General features: G+C 33.9%; 1 protein-coding gene across 5 annotated transcripts in view; it reads right to left on the minus strand.

The window, feature by feature from the left end:
- The window catches only part of VPS13A (vacuolar protein sorting 13 homolog A), a 252,521-nt gene that overhangs the window by 40,130 nt on the left and 193,446 nt on the right, over positions 1-18,945 (minus strand). For all 5 annotated transcript variants that reach the window (XM_087444443.1, XM_004439626.3, XM_087444444.1 and 2 more), the window contains exons 55-67: positions 15,523-15,676; positions 14,875-15,021; positions 14,593-14,674; positions 13,685-13,754; positions 12,709-12,814; positions 6,908-7,021; positions 5,412-5,554; positions 4,130-4,211; positions 3,140-3,253; positions 2,276-2,351; positions 2,026-2,189; positions 1,667-1,712; positions 1,433-1,556 (exon numbers count right to left, since the gene is read on the minus strand). In XM_087444443.1, the coding sequence (XP_087300569.1) occupies positions 1,433-1,556; positions 1,667-1,712; positions 2,026-2,189; positions 2,276-2,351; positions 3,140-3,253; positions 4,130-4,211; positions 5,412-5,554; positions 6,908-7,021; positions 12,709-12,814; positions 13,685-13,754; positions 14,593-14,674; positions 14,875-15,021; positions 15,523-15,676 (1,422 nt within the window). The remainder of the gene's footprint in view (positions 1-1,432; positions 1,557-1,666; positions 1,713-2,025; positions 2,190-2,275; positions 2,352-3,139; positions 3,254-4,129; positions 4,212-5,411; positions 5,555-6,907; positions 7,022-12,708; positions 12,815-13,684; positions 13,755-14,592; positions 14,675-14,874; positions 15,022-15,522; positions 15,677-18,945) is intronic.

Raw genomic sequence — 18,945 nt, forward strand, 5'->3', positions numbered from 1 at the left:
AAATGCTTAATGCCAATTATTCCCTTCTCAAATTGCATCGTATTATTTTTAATATTTTGGTTCCAAAGTTGTTTTTATACAGTTCAATTAGCTTTATTTACCAATTTATATTTTTACATTTGATTCTTATAACCCACTTCTTTCTGGTTTCAATGTCATTTACAACTACGTCCTTTAACAGTTCTTAGTCTTATTTTTTTCTAAAAATGTTTTATTTTGCCCTTACCCCTTAAAGGTAATGTAGCTGAGTACAGATTACAAGATTACAAGATTATTTATTAGATAAATGGAAGGTTATTCTAGCAGCTCTGAACAGACACCTGCATAGCTCTCTACATATTTTTTATTTTTTTGCTGCGGAAGATTCACCCTGAGCTAACACCTGTGCCAATCTTCCTCCATTTTATATGCGGGTCACCACTGCAGCATGGCTGACGAGTGGCGTAGGTCCGCGCCTGGGATCTGAACCTGCGAAACCGGGCCATCGAAGCGGAGTGCACTCAACTTGACTACTAGGCCATGGGGCTGGCCCTACATATTTTGAATTCCTTATGTTTCATTGACTTTTGAGTTTCTCTGATGACTATGACTCAACACATCATACGTGTGAAACTAAAGTTACAGGCAGAAGAGACTGAACCTTTTTTTCTCATCCTAATTCTAAATTACAAAACCAGAAACATCCAATTATGGTAAGGAGTATGAAATATTGACTTAAGAGAAGCAGCTCATCAGATGACAATACTTATCCCTATAGAGCAGGAAGTAAGAGAAAATACAAAAGGAAACAGATTAGGGAGATATCCACCCACCTAACTTTCTAAGTTATGTCTCATTAGCATGAATTTAACCAACTGTTGTATGTGTCGCAAATTTCTAGAACAGAGAACGAAAATGTAACTAGTAAATTTCAGTCATAAACTAAACTTAATTTGGAGGAAGAGATAACATGTTTTAAAATTATTGCACAAATGAAGAGAAATAAAGGGAATGGATGTAATGTTTCATAACAAAATAAGAGCATCCTTTAAAGGAAGGGCAAACACAGGCTAAGTTTGAACCAGGAATATAAAATGCCATTCTTTATTTCTCAAAAAAGGAGACAGAATATTACATTTGCTAATTTTATAACTGACATATAGCATTACACTATCATAATGTATTTCAATCAACATAACTGAAAAGCTTGTTTAACTTGCTAAACCTTTCCTGCCAAGAACCCTGGGAATAAATGACCAATAAAGGAGAACTCTATCAAGTTGAAATGATGCAATGGCAACAACGTAAAAAGTATCAAAAGGAATTATAAAGATCATATGCAACTTGTCATATTACAGGGTTCATAACTAAGTACCTTGAGCCAAACAGCAAATTTATTTCATTTCTTGTGGTTTAAGCATTTTACTCATATCCTACATCAAAGAGAATTTACCTTTTTATTCCCTGAAATGTACTGCTAGCCATGTCTATGATGCCTCCTGTTGGCCTTGCCACTGCTCCAACTAAACCTTTCCCAACACCTTTAAAGAAACCAGCTGCTCCTTCTTTTTGAGCTCCTAGAAAGAAAAAAAGACAAAGTTTTAGACAACTGGATGAAGAATGAAAATAGAATCAACTTGTAAAAGACTTGGTAATATACATTACCTAAAAGAACTATCATACTTGCCTTTGATTGGTTTTGTAACAATTCCTGTTATGCCACTTACAAAACCCTAGAGGGAAAGCACAAGTGAAAATTTATAATACTTTCACAGGATGGCTTGAAGAACTGAACCTGGCTTACAAAAAAAATACAGAGCTGTGCTTTCTAGATACCATAAGAATTAATGTACTTCCTAACTATTTTATTTAAACTGAATGCTTTTGGAGGCTACTGATGTATTTTATGTAGGCCACAATTTACTGTTCCTCCAATATCCAAATAATATATGAAGGACTGAAAATTCTATGCCTATTTCCTTATTCACAGAACGTGGCTTTAAAAGAAATTCCCTAAAATGTTCACAACACTGGGAAATTTCTTACAGAAACTAAGCCTTTTCCTCCACGAGTGATGCCTTCTCTAAGACCAGCTGGTTGCTTATTCATGGCTTCTCTTCTCTTCTGTTGGTAGTCTTCATCCATAGTCATAGCTGCTACCCCTTTAGCCATAGCACTGGTGATTCTGGAGGCAGCACCAGCTAATCCACCTAGCAGAAGTTATAATATCTTTAATAAAAGCAAATATATCATGACTTTCTAGCATAATCATATTGGTAGGCATTCTGTTTCTTACCAACAGCCCCACCAACTAGTGCTTTCAGTCCTAGTGCCATTCCTTCGACAAACTCTTCAGGACCCTGAATGGCTCCCTAAAGGGTCAAAAAATAATAATAACAAATAAGGTTCTATTTACTTTTAAAGGTGAACTTATTGCTATAAATGAGGAAAGTAGTAGTGACCAAAAGAATAAAGATTTCCCAGAAGAACTGATAGCAGCAAAAAACGTCACATTACACAATTCTCAGAAAGTGCAAAGGATAAAATGTTGGAAGTTGATCCAAACCTAGAAAAGATTATGACTATTTACCAAAACATACAAAAGATGCTTGCTCTGTATTGTAAGTTATATGATGAGAAAGTAAGCACAAACTACTCTTGATAATTAAAAAAAAAAAAAATACTTTAATTCTTAATATATCTAATCTTAAATTACACTATACAAAATAAACAACAGGTCTACTTTATTTTCATTATAAGTGAAAGTATGAGAGTTTTGACAGAAATTTTTAAAGGACATAGAACAACCATATTTTTTGCCATTGATTATTAAGATTGCTCTGCACAGTGTCAGCTTGCACGATTATTTTTATTGTCCCACACTATTGTGCAAAGCAAGAATTCCTGACTACCTGTCCATGGTGGTCTTCCTTCTACTATAGCGTGAAGTTTACCCACCTTTAATGTTCCAACAGAACACTTAAAAAATTCAGTATATCTTAGTAAAGTCTTAAGTTTAAATTTTGAGGGAAAATAATATCCTTTTGTTGTGTCTCCCAAAATCTATTTATACCCATAACTCAAGTGAACAACTGGAATGCATTATTTATTCAAAAGTGTTAGTGTGATATACTGCATAAGGCAAGGATAACTATTTTACCTGGTAAGGTTCATAAAAAAATGCTTCCACACCTTCAGAAAATTCTCTAATCAAGCCAAAGGGATTTCCCAAAACTTCAAGTCCAAGAATGAGTACATACATCTGCTTAATGGCCTAAAAATGCAATATGAACATTAATCAATTCAGGTAATCAGATTTAATATTTTTTTCTTATGTTCACTACATATATCCAGTTTTTTTCACTCTTACCACCAATTTCAACACCTAAATCATATCACCTTATTCATCCCTAGTTTTCATTTTTAAAAAGCAGATTGGTGTTAGAATATTGGAAATCATATGACATATTTACATAAGCTTTAGAATATTCAAAATGCTTTCACTTTTACAGCTATGTTTGACAGTTATTACCACCATCATTTTAAAGGCTAGAGAAACATACAGGTCAAATGATGCCCAGGGTCACACAGTGGGTAAATGGCTAAACCGGGATCCAAACCCAGACCTCCTGGTCATGCTCAGTGACCTGTCCACTACACAACAGATGCCTCAGATACTAAATAAGTTATATCATACAATATCATACAATACAATACAGTTATATCATATGATACAGGATTCTTTCTAGAGGTGGAAAAAAATCCATTAAGATAATATATCTAACTGACTCAATAACTCAATTACATTAAAAATATCCTGTTTTCATCAGTTAGTTACTAATAAATTGTTTCCCTTGAACCTATTTTTTTTAAGGAAGTGTGATGAATTACTTAATATTTTATTTAAAGATTTATGTCTAGGCCACACTGATCCAGAAAAGATTTCTGTCAGTGGCTAAAAAACAAGACAAAAAAATGAAATGGGGGTTGGGCTCAATTTCTTTCTACAATTCTGAGGGAAAAAAAAAGTTTAAAAAATTTGAAAATGGCTATTCACTTCCTTGCCAAATCTACATTATACATATACAGACACATGCAGTTTCACTATTTTATACCACTCTGTCCCTTTGTGAAATAATCTCAGACAAACCTGTTTTGAATAGTGTCTTATTACTTCAGATTGTAGTTCAGATGTTGTATGGAACTGATAGTTGAGTTCAAAAAATGCAAGCCTGAAAAAAACATATAAATATATAAATACATGTGTGGAGAAAAAGAAAGAGAGAGATGTTTTTACTATTAATGAATAGTTTTATTTTCTTTAGAATTTTTCTACAAATCTTTCCTTTTAGTACATTTTCCCATGCCAATCAGAAAATCTACTCTTTAACATACATCTCTGCACATTCTGATCAAAGAACCCTCTAAGAATCTGATAAAAGCTATGGATCTTATCCTCAGAAAAGCTGCCAATATATACACATTTTCACATAATTTAGGAGATTCAGAGACTGCGCCCCTGGACATGAACCGTATTTCTCAACTCTGTCCTATTATGGCCCACACAGAAAATGTTTGACACACTGAGATAAATGGAGAGGCTGCTCAAGAATGGACACAGTTCAGTTGCTGCAGGTCCTGATCAGCTGACAGCTGAGGAATCAAGACTGGTTTACTTATAACCTGTTCACAGCATATACCCGCTCCATTAATTGGGAAGCTCTATGCTAGCGGATATGACAGTACCAAGATTAAAAAGCTCATCCTATTCCCGATGTCTTTAAAGCTATGTTCTTTAATTTGACTGTTACCTAACTTTATCTAGATTTAGAGTTATCTCTCATTGGACTTATTGATTCTTACTACTGTTCTTAACAGGTCTAGGTGCTATCCAAAAAGCTCATTCTCATCTAAAGTCTCCCCTCAGACTCTCTGAGTCTCTTTGGTCAGATACTCTAATAGCTTCCATTATGACTCACATTAAAATGTAAATTCTTGATGGTAACATTTAAACTTATCCCTTCACTTTTGCTGTCATGGCATTCATTTCATTCTAGTCACAAATGCTTTGAAGAATCTTGATCCTATAGGCCTTGAAGCCGTTTTAAGCACCACCTCTTTTAAACACCACACCTTTGGGCATACACAGCCTCTTAAGAATCCTTCCCTAGGCCAGAAAGGCCTTATATAATGCACAAACTTGCATGGCCTCTGTCCCTCTTTCTTAAGGCAATTATTTAATAATTATTCTGCTATTTAATAGTTAAGGGTTAGCAGGTAATATGTTACTTAAATTATATTCCATTTAACAGCAAAAACTGTATTTTGCCTATGATCTGCAATGTACTTTACACACTTTTTCACTTAGAAAATTTTTAGGTAAATATAAAATGGACTTTTCACCAATTTATAGACTTGAATATTAAACATACTTAAAAACTACATCTTGTACATCTGTAAGAGTGGCACCAATACTCTTCAGCAAAAGATTTAAAGAATGAACTGCAATCAGTCCTCCACGTTGTTCTGAATCTTTAGCTTCTTTACCCGAACTCAGTGAAACACTTAAATGCAACTAAAGAGATAAAGAGATAAATATTTAAAGCACTATCTTCATAATGACAATTTTAACTTTTAAAATTTAATCTCATTTTAAATTCACTACACCATAAATAAGATTTCAAAATTATCTGGTTTATGCCAAAATTAATAAGTGGAAAGTTAAAGAAATTTAAAATCTAGTACAGCTCTTTTTAAATTTTAAATTCAGCAATGTAAGATGATATGATATTTAGTTCAATTCAATAATTTTAGTAAACCTAGGAAAATATTAACTTTTACACACTTTTTGTTTTTAATTTTTCTTTTAATTTTTTTTTTCTCCCCAAAGCCCCAACGCATAGTTGTATATCACAGCTGTATGTCCTTCATGGCTCTTCTATGTGGGATGCTGCCTCAGCATGGCTTGATAAGTGGTGCATAGGTCCACACCCGGTATCCGAACCAGCAAACCCTGGGCCACTGAAGCAGAGGGTGCAAACTTAACCTCTACGCTACCGGACAGGCTCCTTTACACACTTTTTAATAACATTTAAATCTAAAAGTTGAAGTTGTTGGAAATAACTCAAATATCTCGAAAAGTGAATGTTTCAACTATTAGAACTAAGTTAGCACGGTGAAGCCAGTCAAAAAGCACTTTTGTATTGTATGCATATACATATTGTATATATAGTTGTAGAATAATTTTTCTTCAAGTATTATGTAAGTAACTCATAGAAACTTTGTGTTAAGAACTTACATTTACTTCCATTCAAACTTCAATTCTTAAATCAAGGTTACTTTACAAATTAATTTAAAACTTATACAGTATAGTTAATAATACTGTATTGCACACATGAAAGTTGCTAAGAGAGTAAATCTTAAAAGTTCTCATCAGAAGAAAAAAAATTTATAACACTGTATGGTGACAGAAGGTAACTAGAATTACTGTGGTGGTCATTTCACAGCATATGCAAATATTGAATCATTATGTTGTACACCTGAAACTAAAAGAATCTTATATGTCAATTATGCCTCAATTAAAAAAAATAGTTATACACACATTATATACAAAATTTTGAAAATTGTCATAAACACCTTAACAGAAAACTAAGGTGACATTATGCTAGGTGAAGATATAAACATATAATCCACATGTAGTAGGTGGCTCCACTATTATTTCCACATGGTAAAAAATTATTATAAGTATAAATAAAAATTTAAAAGGATTATTTCTTTGTTATTTATTTACATTCGTAATTGTAAAGTTACAGAATTTACATACTACTAAAGAACATAATTTAAATGGTATATCCCCCCAAACAGATCAAGTTGATTTGCTATTACCTAGATTATCAAGGATAATAAAAATGACTTATTTTTCCCCTACCTTGATAGGAGATATATGAAAGTATTCATAGAGACTGACTTGTGATGAGTCTGCCAATGAAACTGTTTTACATTCTTCTTGGAAAGCTTCTATATCTTTATGAAAAAGTTCAACCTACACAGGAACATAAAAATATTAAAAATTTAAGGGACCTATCTGCATGAGGTATTTAAGCCAATAGCTCACACTGCAGAACACTCCTCTATAATATCCAGATTCAACATTGCTCATGATTGGAAAGTTACTGCCTCAGAAGGGAAACTAACATCTCTATTGTTAGGAAAGTTCTGTCACTCACAAACTGATAAGCATATCTTCTATGTTTCCATCCAATCCATTAAGACACTAAGCTTTTCTTCATGTGACCATAGATTTTATTCCAAAAGGCCACTAATCCAATCCATCAGTACTTTCTTAGAAATATATTTTTTAAAAATATAATCATAGTTCACTGGTAGCTTTTTGGTAAATGCCTTACCAACACATCTACAGAGGCCAGTAATATAATCAAAAAAAGAGAAGGCATTGAAAATAATTTTACATGAAGTGATTAGTGCTTTCATTCTTGATAATCAACACTACTTCTCTTCCAAACACTCACAAATCTAAGTTACTTCTATGTGCTGAGAAATGGCCCAACATTCATATTTTAACCTATTAACAAAATCATCAAAATGAGAGCCTTATTAAAAGTATATTTGGAAATTGACTTCTGGGATGACAGTGTGAGAAGCTCTTTAGACTAGCTCCCCAGTGAAACTGGTAAAATCTATTTAAAAAAACATTTGAGGCCGTTATGAACGGTCCTAAGGATATAAGCAAATGAAATATCTATTAATCCACAAAAATTAGGTTAAGAAAAGGAAGTCTGTGGTATCTGAACAACGAACATTCTCTCAGTTCCCACTCCCAGCTCAACAAGCCAGAACTCCACTCAAGACTGGTACACCTGAGAACACAGAGCTCCCTCTCTGCCCAGACTCCAATTGGAAGACTTTCTTCCCGGAAGGCAGAGGATGTCAGAATTTCTCATCCTGCCCCCAGCTATCAGCTGCTGAGGCTAAATTACAAGGAAGGTAGGAGCTTCCTTCTGAATCTGCCCAGTTTCCACTCATGAAACAAAGTGGGTCTTTCTACTTGGGTGTGATACCACTGAGAATATTGGGGTTCTGAGCACCCTTGCCTCACCCCCAGCTCCATGACTCTGGTTCAGAGATTTTGCCTGGGGGGGTAGTAGACTTTAAAACAGTCAGCTCCTAATCTATTTCCAAAGAAATTGACTTCATTTACAACAGAGCGTGAAGGAGTTCAAGCATAAGAGTGCTTTAGGAAACAGTGGATGTTGTGGTGCAAGGTAACTGGGAGGAAAATCATTGATTCAATGAAGTTACAGACTAAACTGTAAGCCTATTAGTTTTCATGAGAGAACACGGGAAAGAAACAATTTAGAAGAGTCCTCCTTCGGTCAGATATTTCAAACACTTATCTCCAGATCAATTCCTTCAAAGCAGCCCAAATTTGATTGGATTAGTCTGTACAGCATTTTACCCTAAGCAATTTACCCAATTTACCTAAGGCACTGTTGAAAAAAACAGAGCAACCAGCCAGCAATCAGTGGAGTTTAACAGTTGAGTGTGGTCATGGAAAGAGATGAAGAAAGCCCTGTCAAAACCACTGTTATTCCAGGGAAATGGTGGGTATCCCAAATCTTTGTCTCCCTGAGGAGCAACATCAAAGGCTTAGCACTGCAGGGGAAGGCAGAGGTGTGGGTGGGCTAGACTTCAATAAAATAATCCAGCCAGTCACTAAATGAAGAAACTAATAACAGTAACAAGCCTTGGGAAGAGGGGGACCAGTACCCACAGTTGCTACAGCCTATTATCTAAAATGTCCAGTTTCCAACTAAAAATCATAAGATATGCAAAGACACAGGAATGTATGACCCATATCCTGGGAAAAGAGTAGGCAAAAGAAACTGCCTGTGAGAGTGACCAGGTTTGGTTTAAAAGAAAAAGACTTCAAAGTAACCATTATAAACATGTTCCAAGAACCAAGGGAAATCATAATATTTGGAGAAGTAAAGGAAAGTATAATGATAATGTCACATCAAATAGAGAATATCAATACAGAGAGAAATTATAAAAAAGAACCAAATAGAAATTCTGGAGTTGAAAAGTATAAAAGAAATGGAAAATTCACTAGAAGGACTTAACAGTGTATTTGAACTGGTAGAAGTTTAAATGCTTCATTATATGCTACATCAAATGCTTCACTTCATTAGTGAACTTGAAGATAAACTGTTAGAGATTATGCAATCTGAAGAACAGAGAAAAAAGAATGAAGAAAAACGAACAGTCTCAGAGCAATGTGCGTCACCACTAAACATACTAACATAGGCAATATGGGAGTACAATCATACGCCACATAATGACGTTTTGGTCAGTGATGGACCACATATGTGATGGTGGTTCCATGAGATTAGTACCATATAGCCTAGATGTGTAGTAGGCTATACCATCTAGGTTTGTGTTAGCACACTCTATGATGTTCACACAGTGACGCAACTGCCTAATGATACATTTCCCAGAACGTATCCCTGTCATTAAGGGACGCATAACTGTATCAGAAGGAGAGGAGAGAGAAAAGAAAAAGAAGTAGAAAAAATATTTGAAGAAATAATGCTTGAAAACTTCCCAAATTTATTGAAAAACACTAAGCTACGTACCCAGGAAGCTTAATGAACTCCAAGTGCAATAAATGCAGAGGTTCACAAACAGATACATAATAGTAAAAAAAATGCTGAAAGTCAAAGACAAGGAGAAAATCTTAAAAATGAGAAGAAAAAAATGACTTATTACATACAAGGGGACCCCAATAAGATTAATAATTGGCTTCTTGGCAGAAACGAGGTATGAAGGCAGTGGGATGACATATTCACTGGTAACAAAGCACTGGTGAAGGTAATTATGTAATTATAAAAGACAGTATAAATATATAATCTTTTCCCTTTCTTCTCTTAACTGATTTAAAAAGCAATTGATTAAATAATATATATAATATACTGTTTGGCCTATAATGACAGACCAATATCTCTTATGAACATGAACACAAAAATCTTCAACAAAATACTCGCAAACTAAATCCAGCAAAATACATACAAAAAATTATACAAATGACCAAGCAGAATTTATCCCAGGTACAGGTTGTTTTAACATCCAATGTAATAAAAATATCTCAGAACAAAAACAAAAACCACACAGTCATCCCAATAGATGCAGAAAAAGCATCTGACAAAATTCAACACATTTTCATGATAAAAACACTCAACAAACCAGGAATAGAAGAGAACTCAACCAGATAAAGGGTATCTACAAAAAAAATCCACTGTCAACATTATAATTGATAGTGAAAGATTGAAAGCTTTCCCTCTAAGATCTGAAACAAGGCAAGGATGTCTGCTCTTGGCACTTCTATTCAACGTTGCTAGAGATTCCAGCAGGGCAATTATCCAAGAAAAAGAAACAAAAGCCATCCAGATGAGAAAGGAAGAAGTAAAACTACCTCTATTCTCAGATGACATGATCTTACATATACAAAACCCTGAAGAATCCACAAAACAACTATTAGAGCTAATGAACAAGTTCAGTAAGTTTGCAGAACACAGGATCAATATACAAACATCAATTTTATTTCTATATACTTGCAATGAACAAACTGAAAATGAGATTAAGAAAATTTCTTTCACAATACTGTAAAAAATGAATGAAATACTCAGAAATAAATTTAACAAAAGAAGTACAAAACTTATACTCTAAAAACCATAAATCATTGTTGAAAGAAAACAAAGAAGATCTATGTAAATAGAAAACATCCCACGTTCAAGGAAGACTCAACATTGTTAAGATGGCAATGCCCCCCAAAGTGATCTCCAGGTGCAATGTAATCCCTGTCAGAACCCCAGATGACTCCTCTGAAGAAGTTGACAAGCTGATTCTAAAATTCATATGGAAATGCAAAGGGACCCAAAATAACCAAAACAATCTTGAAAAAGAACCAAGTAGGAGGACTCATACTTCTCAAAAACTTTACTTCTCAAAACTTAGTATAAAGCACAAGACAGTGCAGTATTGGCACAAGAAGTGCACACATCAATGGAATAAAACCATGTGTCTATGGTCAACTGATTTTTGACAAGGGTACCAAGACCATTAATGGGCAATGAACACTCTTTTCACCAATGATACTGGGACAATTGGATAAGCAAATAAAAAAGACTGATGTTGGACCCTTACCTCACAACATATACAAAAATTAACTCAAAATAGATGAAAGACCTAACTGTAAGAGCTAAAACTTTAAAACCCTTATAACGCCAGGCTAAATCTTCATAACCTTGGATTTGGCAAAGGATTCTTATAAATGACACCAAAAATGTGAGCAACAAAGGAAAAAATAATTTGGACTTCATTAACATTAAAAACTTTTGTGCTTCAAAAGACATCAAGAAAGTAAAACACAACACATAGAATGAGAGAAAATATTTACAAATCATATATCTGATACAGGACTTGTATTCAGAATATACAAAGAACTTATACAATTCAGTAAAGACAATCCATTTGTTTAATGGACTGTTTAAAGGATTGCCTATTGTTATAGGCAAAGGATCTGAATAGACATTTCTCCACGGATGATAGGCAAATGGTCAATTAACACATCAAAAGATGCTCAACATCATTACTCATCAGGTAAATGCGAATCAAAACCACTCTGATATACTACTTCACACCCACTAGGATGGCTAGAATTTAAGTAAAACTTGTACACAAATATTCATAACAGCATTATTCATAATTGCCAAAATGTGGAAACAGCCCAAATGTCAAATTAACTGATGAACAGAAAACAATATGCAGCATATCCATGCAACAGAATATTACTTGGCCATAAAAAGAAATGAAGTACTGATACATGCTACAACATGGATGAACCTTGAAGATATTATGCTATGTGAAAGAAGCCCACCAGAAGATTACAGAGTGTATGATTTCATTAATATGAAATGTCTGGAAGAGGAAAATCCATAAATAGAAAGTACATCACTGGCTGCATGGGGCTAGGGTGATTTCTTTTTGGGGTGATGACAACGTTCTGGAATTAGACAGTGATGATGGTTGTACAACTTTGTGAATGAACTAAAAACCACTGAATTGTACACTTTAAATGAGTAAAATGTATGGTAAGTGAACTATATCTCAATAAATTGTTATTAAAAGAAAAAACTAAGTCTTTATCCACATAGTTTGTCTTATCTTCTGAATTCTTTCCATGAAGGCAACTGAAAAAGAGCCCATATCTGATCCATCCTAAAACCCACCTTATAGTCTTTCCCCATCAGTCACAAATAAGATACTTTTATTTGCCTTACTCCTTCTGTCATCAAATATCCTGGTTATACCCAAATTTCTAAATTATTAATCAAAACAAAAGTAACACAGGAAAATAAAATAAGAAAAAACTTCTTATCTTCTTCCCTCTACTATTGGCCTAAAATCTTTCTTCCTATTTGCTAACTCACTTTTAAAAGGCTATTTTAACTTGTCTTGCTTCCATCTTTTATAATCTGAAAATGTGATTTCTACCAATATACTCACCACAGCAGCATAATAAAAATTTAAAAACTGTATGTTTAAAATGGAACAAAACCATTTTAACACCTTTAAGAATTTATAATGATATCATTTTTTTTTAGTCCTCCTCTTTCCCTAATTCTTCCCATCAATGCTATTATTGTATCTTACCTCTGTTTTTTCAGTCACTTCAGCTTCTGTCACAAGTTCTGCTAAAGCATAGACAAACCCAAGATCTAACCTGAGATCCATTTCTTGGATCAACACTTTGAAGTACCTACATTATAAAATAGAAAACATTTAAAAATCATCAATTAGCTGCATTAAGAAAATTAGATGAGAAAAAAAAGTATTAGCTAAATATTAGTACATTGAAACTTAGGACTTCCTAGATTAATAAATAAAAAAATGTCATGACAAGATTGTTCACAATAGCAACAAACTCAAAATATGAAAATATCTATAGAGAGGAAATCAATAAGTAAACTGTGATATATAGTCATATAACAGAATATTATATATTAGTGATAATGAAAAACTCTAGCTACATCCAACAAAATGAATATATTTTAGTAAAAAGGTGAATGAAAAAAGCAAGTCCCAGGAGTACATGTACATTTTGAAAAAATTTTTTAAAAATTAGGGGAAAAAAAGGAAAACTAAAAAGCATAATGTTTAGGTCCACATATATAATAAAACTATATTTTAAAAAGCAAGGAATAAAGAAAGTGTTTATCTTGGTGATAAGGTAGAGGAAACAACAAATAGGGGAGTAATACATAGATGGATATTTCTGTCAATATTCTGTTTTTTAGACTGAGCAGTGCCCAAATTTGAAAATATTTTCTTTCTTGTTTCTAAAACAATATGCAATAATTATAGATAACTTAAGAGAGAAAACAAATAACAAGGAAAATAACCACAATTTAGAAATGACTATTGTTAATATCTATGAATATTTCATTCAGAGCCTTCTGACTCACCAAGATTATAAAATAATAGATTTTTCCTATGACCTTCATAATTTAATATTTTACACTTAAATCTTTGACTTACCTGAAATTTATCTTTTTAAAGAGTGCAATTAACTCACATACTTAAGTCAAAACATTAAATGAACACACAAGAAATGTATTAAGACACTTACTTAATACGTGATATCTGGGAATGCCCTGCAGATCTCATGACAATACTGACATCTGTAAAGGGCTTTGGTGCTGTAAAGGTTAATAAATACGAGTAATCCATGATGCTTTAAGCAAAAGATAAGCATTTTCTTGCAATTTAATACACACCACAATGGATAACTAAATTATTTACTAAATCATGAGTATCAATCAAAATTACTGATATTTGTAAGACCCATTACAATCTTAATTTCAGACTCTTTAAATTAGTAATTTTAAACTAGAAGTATGCATTAGAATCAGGGAAACTTCGTGAAAACAGATTTCAGGGTATTGCCCCAAACTTCTAAGTGGAGGGGCTTGGGCATGTATACTGGTCAAAAAGCTTCCATGCAGATTATAAATACCCCCTTAGATAGTTTAGAGCCAGTGGTGTGGAGGTAGGGGGTGGAAAGCAAGGGGAGAGGTGGGAGAAGTAGGGCGGTGGAAAGGGAAGAGAAAGTGAGGGGAAGACGGAGGAAGAGAAAGTGAAGGGGAAGAAGCAGAAGGAAGGAAGGACTTGTCAGTTATTCTCATCTGGAGAATATGGAATAGTTGTTAGAAAACACTCTAAATTTGAATTTCCTCATGATTTATTCCAAGGTCCTGGTGGCTTTTAAATCAGGTGTTTACAAATTAGTAATCTTTTTTTAAATATTAATATTTCTAAAAATTTAAATACATATTTCTAATTAATCTTTTCTTCAGTATTCACTCAGAGTTTTGTGGAAAATAGTTGAGCGCTTGCTGGTCCTTTTTAAGCTGTTCAATTTTCCAATGATCCTATAGAAACTAATCTTGAGGATGGTTTCATTTCATATTGCTATAGCAAAATAAACCAAATAGCTAATACAACTATTTTTATGACAATCTAAAAATACAAACAAACCTGAATCCATGGTGATTGACTTGGGAGGTTTAATAGGATAAAACACAAATGGAAATATAGCACCATGTATCTGGTTTTGGATCTAAGAAGATAAAAAAACAGGTCAGTATATTAATATGTTAATTACAGAACCTGACTAGAATAACAGGATTTAAGAAGTAGAAGGAATCAAAAAGTCTAGTTCACTGAAACTGAAGTACTAGATAAAACAGACCATGGGAATATATTAGGTTTATTGCTATGTTCCTTTAGAATATAATTTGACTATCTTTTCAGACTCACCTGTATTCTATAAATTTGAATTCTAAATGATGACTGGTGTGCAGATGTGCTATATTCTACTTTTAATGCTGGAAGATAATTTCTTCGTATAGCTATTACATGTGGTTGCAGAATTTTCATGTTAGTACCACTGGGTGTGAAGCGAACCTGAAAAACATGTCCCCCCCCCAAAAAAATTCGTGAAATTTCTCTTTATTCATAATTGGTTAAATGCAGAAATTTCAACCAAAAAATTTTAATAATAATATTAATTAAAATAGTAGGCTAGTATCTGATTAGGTTTAGATTGAGATCTTTATAGCCCATATCCATACAATTCACAAAAATATTCACATAATCCTTATAGCCTGGTTCTATCACTTTTCATATAAATTTACTAAAAAATAAAGTGATAAAAAATAATTTTAAAATAAATGAATAAAACAACTCACTGGCTTCTTGTTAACCAAGGAATAGATCATTAGCATCTTAAGGGAAAGTGAGTTCTTAATATAGGTAACTATTCCCTTAAAATATTTTATATAAAGTATGCATGATAGGTTTCGTTGTTTTGTAAGGAAACCAGACTTTCCTTAATAATTCACTAGTGAATCATCTAATTACAACAGATAAAAATCAAAACTTCACATCAGTACTTAAAAATATTACCGGAATGTTAGTGTCCAACTCTATAACCTTATCTTCTGAAGGTGAAGATTCAGTATATTCCTTGAATTCTTTCTCTAACTTCTCAGTGTGCTTTACACTCATTGGCTTCCATCTTGCCTTCTTCTTGGGCTTTGTCTCCCAAACCACATCAGAACTTATAGATGAGAGCAAAATTCATGGTACAAATTTATAAACATTTCATTTTAACCGGTTTATTACACGAATTACAAAACCTTCGTAAAATTTAATCAAGTTTAAAAACACGAATTCATTCAACCAATACTTATTAAAATCCTATTCAGGCACTATTCTCAGTGGTAGGAATATTATCAGTGAACATCTCTGCCATTCTGGAGCTTTATTTTAGCTGAGGAGTGACAGTAAATAAGTAAATACAATAAATTAGTGTATTTTAATATATTAGGAGGTGAAATGGTTTTGAAAGAAAAAAAAACACAGGGTAAGGTGGATCTGGAGTAGTGGGTTATGTAAAGTGGTGGGGGCTGCAGTATTAAAATAGAGTGTTCAATGGGGGTGTCATTGAGAAGGTAAGATTTCAGCAACCCTAAAAGAGATGACTGAGGGCCGGCCCCGTGGCTTAGCGGTTAAGTGCACGCGCTCCGCTGCTGGCGGCCCGGGTTCGGATCCCGGGCGTGCACCGACGCACCGCTTCTCCGGCCATGCTGAGGCCGCGTCCCACATACAGCAGTTAGAAGGATGTGCAGCTATGACATACAACTATCTACTGGGGCTTTGGGGGGAAAATAAATAAATAAATCTGAAAAAAAAAAAAAAAAGGAGATGACTGAATTATCCAGCAGACAACAGGAGAAGAACATTTCAGGTGGAGGGACCAGCTAGAGCAAACACTCCAAAGCAGAGCACACCTGTAGTGTATGAAGAAGAGCACATAGGCTGTCATTCCTGGAACACATTAAGAGTAGAAGATGAAGTTAAGACATATAAGGCGAGGTCAAATAATGCAAAGCCATGTAGGACACTGTAAAGACTGAGTTTTATTCTGAAATGAGGAACCACTGAAAGATCATGAGATCAGCGACATGATCTGACTTAAGCCTTGTTAAGAATACACTGTGTGTTGGGATGGGGGGAAAGAAGAAAGAGGATGAAGGCTGGAAGCAGGAAAACTTGTTAGGAGTTCAATGCAGCAAGCCAGGAGAGAAATGGTGATGGCTCTGCCTAGGGTGTAACAGTTAAGTAGTGAAAATTCTATGTGTGTTTTGAAGGTAGAGCCAGCACAGAACTTCTAGATAGATTAGACGTGGGGTGTGAGATAAAGACAGGAACCAAAGATGATTCCAAAGTTTTTGGCTTGGGCAACTAGAATGATGTAGTTGTAATTAACTCCAATCGGGAAGCAGGTTTTGGCAGGAAGAGATCAGGAGATTGGTCTTACACATATGAAGTTTAAGAAGTCTCAGACATCTGAGTAGGGACTCTGTTTAGGCAGTTGGATATACGAGTCTAAAGCTCAGGACAAAGGTCTGGCCAAAGACAGAGTTCTAGAAATGTTTAGCATACATGTGGTATTTGAAATCATAAAACTGAAACACAGAAGAGAAGAGGACTGAAGTCTGAGAGCCTCAGGGCGCCCAATATTAAGCAGTTGAGAAGACAAGGAACCAACAAATGAGACTGAGAATGTTGGGATAGAAAGAAAAACCAAGATGGTGAGGTATTCTGGAAGTCAGGTCAAAGAAACTGTAACAAGGAGGGATCTGTGTTAAGTGCTACGAACTTAAGCAACATGAGGTCTGGTAATTGTACACTGGACCTGGCAATATGTAGGTCTCTGGTGATCTTGACAAGACCAGTTTCATGGTATGTTAAAAGCAAAAGCCTGTTTGGAGTGGTTAAAGAAAAAATGGGTACAAAAGAACTGGAGATAGTGAATATACTACTCTTCTGTAATAGACAGCACTTTTGAGGAGTTTGGCTAAAAGGGAAGCACAGAAATGGGCAAGTAGGCAGCAGGAAAAGTAGGCTCAAGAGAATTTTCTTTTTGAGAGAAGTAACACTGATGGTAACAATCTAATAGAGAGCCAAAAACTATTGACAGAGGAGAGAGAAAGAAGAGAATTACTGGATCAATGTCTCAAGAAAGGAAGAGGGAATAGAATATAGTGCAAAAGTAGAAAAATATGTTTAAATAGGAGCACATATGATATACCTATGGTAACTGTGGGGAAGTATGTCGGCACAGTATGTAGGTAAAAATTGCTGATGGGTAGGAAGTTGTGATATCAGAGGGTGGGTCTTTGGAAGTTCCCTTTTGATTGCTTCAATTTTCTCAGTGAAATGTGATACAAGGCAGTGAGCTGAGACAGAAAATGGGGGTTTAAAAAGAAACAAAGTGTGAAATAGTAATGTATGAGAGAAGAGAGAGAATGGAACGAATCTAACTTACTGAAAAGACTTATGCTGAAAGACATAAGTACAGAATAAAAAATCTATCCACATTCTAAAATTACTTCACTCTTTCTGTTTATTTAAGTATGTAAGTTATTTAATTTTAAGTATTCTATTTTATTCCTTCTAAAATTTATAATCACTTAATAAACAGAAAGGTAGGAATCATGTATTATTCCCTTTGCATTCACATTATCTAGCATATGAGATAGCAAATAGGTTTTACAGGCTTAAAATCTGTTGCCTATTTGAGCTTTTTGTTTAAATAATGAACACATTTTTAAGAACAACAAAAAATTTCTAAGAAGATAGTTTTCAATATCCCTGTTTAAATGGCATGGATTCCATTCAGTGAGAAGTCAGGGGCATTTCTAGATGAATTTACATAGAAAAATAAATTTAAATCTATATCATATACCTTTAATATATATATTTATTTGGGAGTTTATCTCAAGTAAAGGATTAAAACTACATTATCTTGGTTATACGACTAGAATCCAGAAATCCTCTCAAATTAGGTGCTAACATATATATAACCTAAGCTTATATGAAGTGTTTATGAATAGGAATATTAAGGGCATAAGAGAAAGAAAAGAGTTTTACTGGTGATGACTTACATGGGCAATGATAAATACAGTATTACCTTATTAGATCTTAAAGTGCCAAGGTCAAATTAGAAAGAAATTGTCTTTATTCCTCCAATAAATATTGATGGAGCATTGACAGTGTACCCCGCCCTGCCCTGAGATAGGTGGTAATGGACAACTAAACATTTTCTTATGACATGTTAAACAAAGTATACTTTCGACAAGCTGAATAAATCTAACTTTCTAGAGAGCTGGGAGAATCAACATAATGAGGAATTTATAACTTTGATTTTTAATATATCTTTACTTCAAAAGGCAAAAAAAACCCTCAAAAGCACTTTTAAATTAGCCTTACCTTAGTATCAATGAATAGTCAAAACACAAAATTTAAACTAAATTATTTTAG

The sequence above is a fragment of the Ceratotherium simum genome, chromosome 20, assembly GCF_057802395.1.
Source record: "Ceratotherium simum simum isolate JZ-2026a chromosome 20, ASM5780239v1, whole genome shotgun sequence".
Lineage (NCBI taxonomy): Eukaryota > Metazoa > Chordata > Mammalia > Perissodactyla > Rhinocerotidae > Ceratotherium > Ceratotherium simum.